The sequence below is a fragment of the Oryx dammah genome, unplaced genomic scaffold (genome assembly GCF_014754425.2).
Source record: "Oryx dammah isolate SB20612 unplaced genomic scaffold, SCBI_Odam_1.1 HiC_scaffold_18, whole genome shotgun sequence".
Lineage (NCBI taxonomy): Eukaryota > Metazoa > Chordata > Mammalia > Artiodactyla > Bovidae > Oryx > Oryx dammah.
The window spans coordinates 114358531-114368153 of NW_024070202.1; the positions used below are offsets into that span (position 1 = coordinate 114358531).

Below are 9623 nucleotides of genomic sequence, written 5' to 3' on the forward strand. Positions count from 1 at the left end.
GCCCAGTCTTCTCAATCAGGCTGGCCATATATTGGATGCCTCCGATGCCCTGAACTTGCTTTAGTCACCCCGAGCTCGGTGTTACCATTGCTCGTGGGAAGTGATGATTTGCTGGTGCCCTCAGAGCTACAGCTTCAATTCCAACCTCGGAATAAGTCTCAGAATCAGGCTCCAAGTCAGCATCTCTAGTTCCCTGAGAGAGCAGGCAGCCTGTGTACCTGCTCTCTGTACCCCAAAGGGTCAGGACACTGTACCCCAAAGGGTCAGGACACTGCTTCGGGCCTAGGGCCCTGCTCTACACGTGGAGAACCACCTGCCTCACCTCCAGACTGGGCTCTTAGACCCGGACACCAGCTCAGATTCGGCCCACAGTTGCTGCAGCCCGGGGAGGTTGTAGTTTGAGAGCAAACCACAAGCGTTGGGTTTGTGCTAGAGAAGGGCTGAAGCAGGTTCTCCAGGGTCTACACCATGAGGATTAGGCAAGCTGCTCAGCACCCAGCCCCCTGCTCAGATCAGTTACTGCTCAGAATTGTCACCCTGTAGGGGTTTCCCCATGTCCCTCTCTGCTCGCTCCACCTGCTCCATAACCTTATCCAGGTCACGTTTGCGTGACAAATGGATGCAAGTGATACCAATTCTTGCCCCTTCCCAGTTCCTTCTCCTGAGTCATAAGCTTCTGTGACCAGTTGCCTACACGTTACCATCATAAGAATGTCCCATAGGTATGCTGACCAGCTAGGTGGGTGCTGAGAGAAAGGGGTGTCAAGGACAGCCCAGTTACCAGTCAGCTAATGCCATGATGATGCTTGTTATAGACCAGCTCAAAACCAGGCAATTCAGAACAAGAAGCATCTACTTTCTTCTTTCAGATGTCTGTGGGTCGGCCAGCATGGCTCTGCCTGGGCATTTACACTGGCGGGGCTGGTCTCTGAGTCTGCTCAGCTTTGCTGGTCATTCTACTAGCAACTCTGGGCATGTTCTTATGTTGACAGTCTAAGTCTAAGTCACTTCAGTCGTGTCCGACTCTGTGTGACCCCCATAGATGGCAGCCCACCAGGCTCCCCCGTCCCTGGGATTCTCCAGGCAAGAACACTGGAGTGGGTTGCCATTTCCTTCTCCAATGCATGAAAGTGAAAAGTGAAAGTGAAGTTGCTCAGTCGTGTCCGACTCTTCGAGATCCCACAGACTGCAGCCTACCAGGCTCCTCCATCCATGGGATTTTCCAGGCAAGAGTACTGGAGTGGGAAGGCAAAAGTCAAGGCAAACCACACAGCCTATCTAAAGTTTCCAGAGGCACTGTGTCTGCTCACGTTCCATGGGCCAAAGCATGCCAAACGGACAAGCCCAAAGTCAGTGTGCCAGAGCAATGTACTCTGCTCCTTGGTGAGGGGTGGAGAGTGAGACAGTGTTTGCAGAAAGTATTTTCATCAATCATACCAAGTTTCTGGAATGAGCACAGCTAACGCGATAAGAGGTCCCATTTACTTCCTTAGTGTATCAGTTAGTTTTTGCTGTGTAACAAACTGTCCCCAAAATACAGTGGCTTGAAACAATAATCAATTGTTACTCCTCAAAATTTGTTGTGTTGCTAAAGAGGTTCTTTCGGTCAGAGCCAGGAGGGTTGATTTTACTGGCGCTGCTTACACATCTGTGTTCATCTGGAGGGTCAGCTGGGGCTGGCTAGCATGGGGTGGCCTCATTTACATGTCTGGACATTGGCCAGTGTTCAGTGCTGGGGCAGTGGAGATGACCGGACTGCTTGTCTCTCGTGGTTAGGCAGGCTAGTGAGGTCCGTTCACTGTGGAGTGGCCACAAGTTTCCCACGGGCAGCAGATTCCAAAGTGCTGCACACACTTCTCAAGCATCACCTTTGTTAATGTCCTGTTGGCCAAAGCAGGTCACAAGGCCAAGACCAGTTTCAAGAGATGGAGAAATAAGCCTCACTTCTTGATGAATGGAGCACAGAGTTACATAGCAGTTAGATGTGCAGGTAGGAATGAAAAGCATGTGTGGCCATGCTTGCGATCTACCACACTTCACTACAGCAGAGACACTCTCATTTTACAAAACACAAACCCTGAGGGCTTTACACGTGTCAGATTATCTGATGTTCATAACAATCCCATGAGGCAGGTACTTTTTTTTTTAAATTTATTTATTTGGCTGTGTTAGATCTTAGTTGCTGCTTGCAGGGCCTTTGTTGCTTTCCATCGCATCTCTCTTTTCAGTGCACGATCTTTCTAGGTGCCTAGGCTCTCTAGTTTTGTCACGCGAGCTCTCTAGCTGTGGCAGGCAGGCTCTGAAGTGCGCAGGCTCAGTAGTAAGGCCGGTACTGTTGTTATCCTCGTTTTACAGATGAGGAAACAGACACAAATGGATTGAGTAGCTTCAGTAAGTTGCCCCAGATCACACAGCTCATGGGGGATTTGAACCACATGGAGTGGCCTCAGAGTTTGGACTCTGAAGTATTAAACTATACTAACTCTTTTTTTATGGTCTTTTTTTTTTATTATTTATCTATTTGGCTGCAACGGGTCTTAATTGCAGCACGTGGGATCTTTAGCTGTGGCTTGTGAACTCTGAATTGTGGCATGTGGGGTCTAGTTCCTGGACCCAGGAACAGACTCAGGGGATCGGACTCAGACACCCTGCTTTGGGAGCGTGGAGTCTTAGCCCCTGGACCACCAGAGAAGTCCCAGTGTACTAACTCTTGATGGGATATTCTCCCTCCTCACCATCCTCTTCCTCCTCCAATAATGATGGTAATACTGGGAGCTGGAGAGACTACTTCCAGCAGCATATCTGAGAAAGAAAGCTGACCATCTCCTACATGGACAATGAGCAGAGCAAAAGGCATGTCCAGATGGATCGTGTGCCTTTGAGAATGAATCAGGAGGAAAGGAGCAACTGCACGGGTCCTGTGAAAATGGGGCTAAATTGCGATTGCATCCTCAATTTGATTTTTTGAGAAAGTCTTTTAATATACGTTTTACTTTCACTCCCCTTTGATCACTTTGGTTACCTGACTTTTGTTTTCTATTCTATGCTCATAGCCAGATTTCTTTTTTGATAAGAAACATTTCACACATATAACAATAATAAATACTTCTGTATCCATCCTAATGATTAAATGGATATTACTGATTTTCCAAATTTCCTTAAGATCTCTTGAAAAAGAGATTAAAACATTGCAGGTGACTGGTGTCAGGTAGCTTTTGCTGCATAACAAAGCACCCCCAAGCAGTAGCTTAAATGATCAACTATTTAGTTCTCAACTGCAGGTGAAAAAGAGATTCAGAGAGGATATGTCTGGTCATCAGCATGTAGCAAAGATGAAAAAGAACCTAAATTTTTGGACTTCTGGTCTAAGGTATTTTCTACTGTGTCATTCATTTTATTCTATTATTTTTTAAAAATTTATTTATTTGGTTGCATTGAGTCTCAGCTGTGGCATGTAGGATCCTCCCTGTGGTGAGCAGGCTCAGTAGTTTTGGTGTGGGGGTGTGGGCTTAATGGCCCCACAGCATGTGGGATCTTAATTCCCTGACCAGGGATTGAACAAATGTCCCCCCCACTGCAAGCTGGATTCTCAACCACTAGACCATCAGGGAAATCCTTTGTGATTCACCTAAGAGTCTCACATTCTACCAACTGAGCGAGCCAGGTGAAGATACTGTGGCATGCATTCTGGAGAAGGCAGTCAATGTGTATTTTTGTAGACATTTTATGGGGATCAGTTCAGTTCAGTCGCTCAGTCGTGTCCAACTCTTTGCGACTCCATGAACCGCAGCACGCCAGGCTTCCCTGTCCATCACCAACTCCCGGAGTTCACTCAAACTCACGTCCATCGAGTCGGTGATGCCATCCAGCCATCTCATCCTCGGTCGTCCCCTTCTCCTCTCGCCCTCAATCTTTCCCAGCATCAGGGTCTTTTCCAATGAGTCAGCTCTTCACACGAGGTGGCCAAAGCATTGGAACTTAAGCTTCAACATCAGTCCTTCCAATGAACACCCAGGACTGACCTCCTTTAGGAGGGACTGGTTGGATATTTCCGGGTATTTCTAAAGAACCCTGGAAGTTTGTTGTACCAGTCATTAGGTCTCATGCCAGAAGTTCTGCTTTTCCCTTTTCTTTAACATGATCCTTTCTGACTATCTGATATTTTCACCATAATACTTTTGAGTATTGTTTTCAATGAGTCTTATTTTAAATGATTAGGTGGATTTCCTAAGAAAACATCTATAAATCTGGGATGGATGACCTTGATTAATTAGAACAGTGGTTCTCACACTTTAGAATGCATCAGAATCACCTAAAGAACTGATTAAAGTACGGAAATACTGGGCTCTCAGACCCAGCGTTCCTGGGTCAGCGTTCCCGGGTAGGCCCAGGGATTTACATTTGTGAGTTCCCCACTGATGTGGATGCTGCCGATCTAGGAACCATTTAAGAGTCACTGAATTAAATGGAAGAGTTGTGTGAGTATACTCTACGTGAGGTTTATATTACAAGCACATTCTCTGTGGTATTATCTATAATCATCAAAAAAATTAAAACTACCAACATTCCAATATTCTTGTATTATTCCAAATAATACAAGACCTTAAAAATAACTTTGCAAAACATTAAATTAAAAAAGCAAGTTATCTTACTGTTGTGTATCTCTGTATATACACATATACACTTGGATTATTAGGTGGTTCCCCTGGTGGCTCAGTGGTAAAGAATTCCCCTACCAGTGCAGAAGACATGAGTTCAATCCCTGGGTCAGGAAGATCCCCTAGAGAAGGAAATGGCAACCCACTCCAGTATTCTTGCCTCCTAAGTCCCATGAACAGAGGAGCCTGGTGGGCTACAGTTCATGGAGTTGCAAGAGAGTTGGATACAACTTAGCAACTAAACAACAATTTAGATTAGTATTGACTGATGAAGTCTTTAAAAAGTGACTTTTTTCCTGTTTGCTTTTCTACACTTGTTTTTCCTATGGTCATATTTTTTTGTGTAGTAAAAAAAAAGTTAGTAAAAATAAGCATTATAAAGTGCTTTAAGTACAAAAAAAGAGGAATAACTGAAGTCACCCATGATCAATGTTTCTTTTGTTACCTACTAACAGCCAGCCCAGTCCACTATTCTTGCCCGGAGAATCCCATGGACAGAGGAGCCTGGAGGGCTGCAGTCCACGGGGTTGCAAAGAGCTGGACACGACTGAGCGACTGAACCTAACAGCCAGTAGTACTCAATAGTCTCAGAAAATGTTACTTTCAGCATATTGTTTGAGAATATCCTAAGACAAAGTATCTTGTCAGTCTTCCTATAATCAGCGTCAGAACTGGTCATGTACGAGCAAGGCAGGACCGCTTAGTATTCAGAGCCATGACTCTGGGTCCAGATTTGAGTTTGAGATTTGTGCTCTGCCACTATATTACTGGGCAAACTTCTTGACTAATGTAGGTATTAGTTTCTTCATTTGTAGAACGGGGATGATCACAGTATAAGGTTGCTGCGAGGATTAAATGAAATAAGACACTTAATGATGGCTGCTGTTGTTTCTGTATTAATTCAGCAGTTGCCTTTTAGCAAACAGACACTAATCATTACTGTGTTTTCTGTTTTCCTTACGTCTACAGATCTGGATGTGTGGAGGCCAGCTCTATGTAATCCCCTGCTCTCGAGTTGGACACATCAATAGGCAACACGTGACAAACCACTCTGAAATTATGAAAGTCGTGGAATATAACAATCTCAGACTGGCACACATTTGGCTGGATGAATACAAGGTGAAGGACACATCCCTGGTTTGGGAAGATGAGTCAGGGAACAGAGAGGGACGAGCTCTGAAGAAGCCTTCTACTGCCTTCCAGATACCAAATTTTGTGCTTTTCCTTAAATTAGGGTCCAAGTGGTGCGACTGGTAAAGAACCTGCCTGCCAAAGCAGGTAGACATAAGAGACAAGGGTTCCATCCACGGGTGGGGAAGACCCCCTGGAGGAGGGCACGGCCACCCACTCCAGTATTCTTGCCTGGAGAATCCCATGGACAGAGGAGCCTGGGGGGCAACAGTCCATAGGATTGCAAAGTCAGGCACGACTGAAGCAACTCAGCACAGACGTGCCCTTTCAGTTCCTCACCCGCTCATTTTCACACCCTATGCTCGATTAGTTCCTTCTAACCCACTACAGTTCAGTTCAGTTCAGTTCAGTCGCTCAGTTGTGTCCAACTCTTCGCGACCCCATGAATCGCAGCACGCCAGGCCTCCCTGTTCATCACTATCTCCCGGAGTTCACTCAGACTCATGTTCATTGAGTCCGTGATGCCATCCTCTGTCGTCCCCTCCTCTTCCTGCCCCCATCCCTCCCAGCATTAGGGCCTTTTCCAATGAGTCAACTCTTTGCATGAGGTGGCCAAAGTACTGGAGCTTTAGCTTTAGCATCATTCCTTCCAAAGAAATCCCAGGGCTGATCTCCTTCAGAATAGACTGGTTGGATCTCCTTGCAGTCCAAGGGACTCTCAAGAGTCTTCTCCAACACCACTGTTCAAAAGCATCAATTCTTTGGCACTCAGCCTTCTTCACAGTCCAACTCTCACATCCATACATGACTACTGGAAAAACCATAGCCTTGACTAGACGGACCTTAGTCAGCAAAGTAATGTCTCTGCTTTTGAATACACTATCTAGGTTGGTCATAAGTTTTCTTCCAAGGAGTAACCCACTACACTTGCACCTTATTCATTGTTTTAATCTCTAGGGAAACTCAGGTTTCTCAGAAGTGAATCGACCAACACACGAAGTCTTTTTTTTCTTCCCCAGGTCTATTTTCCATTCCCAAGATTGCCCCTCTGCAGCAGACGCCTCTCCGTCCCCATTCCCATGCATATGTCTTTAGATTCTCTCCCTCGACTCGCTACCAAGTCCCGAGCACTGTGGTTGAAGCACCACATATGAGGGTCTTTGCTACCTCTTTTCCTTCCTGGTCAAGGTTTTTACATCAAAACCAGGCCCCTTCATGCGTGCATCTCCCCATGCTTTCAGCCTCTTGCCAGGACCTTTAGAATGTGCATATAGAGAGCATATAGATGCAGCTTCGTTTTAATTTGAAAGTTCAAACTGATGTGGACAGTAGCCACAAGACCTCATTGCAGATACATGGGTAGAAATACGGAAGACTCTCTCTGTGATAGTATATATCCTGGTCTTGATCTAATATTTCTTTATTATTTTAAATTATAAAAGTAATAATACTTCACATTCTTTAGTAAGCAGGGAAATATGAATTAAAACCTCAATGAAATATTTTTACATAGCCACGCGGAGGGGTGAAACATTTTTGAAGCCTGACAGGATCATGTGTGGGCAAGCATAGGCAGTCTCAGACATTGTGGGTGGGAGTGTTAATTGTTACAAACGCCTTTTGGGCAACAGTTTGGCACTATTGAGTAAAATAATAAAAGATAATGAATATCCCATGATCTAGCAAGTCCATCCTGTGTAGACACTACAGAATGGGTGCTTCTGTGCACCAGAACAGATGAACAGGAAGGTTTATAAACAGCAGTGATTGTGTTAGCCAAAACTGAATACAATCCAAATGCTTATCAGGAGGGGAATGGAATAGGGTAAATATGATATGTTTAATCGATATACTTCTATGTAGCAATGAGAATTAACCAACTTTAGATATACACACAGCAGTATAGGTGAATCTTCAAGACGGTGAACAAAAGCCAAACACAATTGCATACACACTGTATTTTCCCATTTCTATAAAGTTAAAAACACAATATCAAACCATAGCATTAATGCATGAATAATTAGATATCAATGCTAGAAAGAAAAGCAAAGAAATGAACATACAATCAGGATAGCACTCCCGATTATGAGGAAGTCATAATCAGTCAAACTTATGAGGAAGAATTATGATCATGAAGGAAAAGGCAAGTGGCTTCTGAGGTACTGGTTTTGTTCTATTTCTTGACCTAGCCAAGTTTGTTCAGGTTGATTTTTTTAATAATTCATTAAGGTGCACATTTATATTTGATGTGCTTCTTTGTATGCTTACTGTATCTCCTGATATTTAAAAATTATTTTTAAAAAGATCTGCATTTTTTAAAGTCTTACAGTATTGAAAAGTATGAAGTAAAAAGCTTCTGAGGCCCACAGTTTTACCCCTCAGAAGTCATCGCTAACTTACTCTCTAGTTTCTGTTATGTGCACGTACACAGGAGTGTATATCTTTTTCTTTTACATAACTAGATTTGAGCATCAGTATTTCGTTTTAGAATTTTCCATTTATTTATATAATTTAAAAACATACTTTCAAAGTCTTAAAATCAGAACATATAAACATGTCATTCTTTTAAACATCTCCTTTGAATAGATTTCCTAAAACTGATCCCATTAATAAACAGCCCCCATAGATAACATTCTGGTCATCTCAGCGTTTTGTTATTCCTTAACTCTGCTGAAATGAACATCCTTTTCGCATGTCTTTTTGCACATTTGTAGAGATATATCTGGAATAAATCTGAAAACGTGGACTCATGGGCCATGAATTAGTGCCTGCTTAAATCTTGATGAATGTCCACACTGTCCTGCAGTGTCTACGTTGTCACCCACACTGTGGCAGAGGGAGAGACTAAAGCCAGGATACCCTCCTCCAGAGTCGGGCTTCCCTTAGCTACTGCACCACCCTCTGTTTCTGAAACCATGGAAGTGTTGATGGGGACTGGGGAGTGAGGGGTTTGGGGAGATCAGGAGAAAGGGGGAACGCTACCATAGGTAGCTATGATTCTGGGCTTTTGAGAAGCAGGACCTAGACTTCCTGGTCCCACTACCCTGCTTTCATCACGGTGGTCACAGCGCATCCTGTGAACAGCTGGGGCTGAGTGAGTCCCAGGTCTCATGTGTGTGTCTGCCCTCCCCACACAGAGGAAAAGGTTTATTGTTGATTGTTTTATTTTAGTTTAAATGATGAAAATATATACTGCTCTGTTAGATGATACAATTAGACACTGCTCTGTTAGATATCATGACTAAGATTTGTTTGGTTTCATGAAATGACTTTCCATTTAGGAATGGTTTTTTCTACGAAGACCCGCTCTGAAGTCTGCTGCCTATGGAAACATTAGTGAGCGTGTTGAGTTAAGGAAACGATTGGGTTGCAAGTCATTTCAGTGGTATTTGGATACTATCTTCCCAGAATTGGAGGCATCTGAGACAATCTCATGAAAGGAACACCAGTCGTTTTCATTAATAAAGGGTTAAAAAGTCCCCTAGTCCTTCAACATAGAGAAGGGACAAGTTTGGACCATTATGAAATTATGTGAAATACAATAATAAATACAACCAGAATGGTTGACACCAGAATTGCCTTTTTTCCTTCCTTTAATGATGGCTTTGGGTACATTGTTTCTCTTCTGCCCCTAATTTACCAGGCGGCAAGACCTTGAACATTGGAAATGCACGTTATGCACGTTGTCACACAGTTTAGGCTATCAAAATTGATTGAGATACAGTGTATCGTTTCCAATTATTTGCCAAGCCCCAGGTGACACTACTGGTAAAGAACCCACCTGCCAACGCAGGAGACTCAAGAGACGCAGGTTCAGTCCCTGGGTAGGGAAGA

At 43.9% G+C, this 9623-nt stretch overlaps 1 protein-coding gene across 1 annotated transcript in view; it reads left to right on the top strand.

Annotated features, from left to right (window-relative positions):
* The window catches only part of GALNTL5 (polypeptide N-acetylgalactosaminyltransferase like 5), a 54029-nt gene extending 44714 nt beyond the window's left edge, over window positions 1–9315 (top strand). The window contains exons 7-8 of the mRNA XM_040260955.1: window positions 5628–5777; window positions 9071–9315. Of these exons, the coding sequence (XP_040116889.1) occupies window positions 5628–5777; window positions 9071–9226 (306 nt within the window). The 3' untranslated portion in view covers window positions 9227–9315. The remainder of the gene's footprint in view (window positions 1–5627; window positions 5778–9070) is intronic.
* The last annotated feature ends 308 nt before the right edge of the window (window positions 9316–9623 follow it).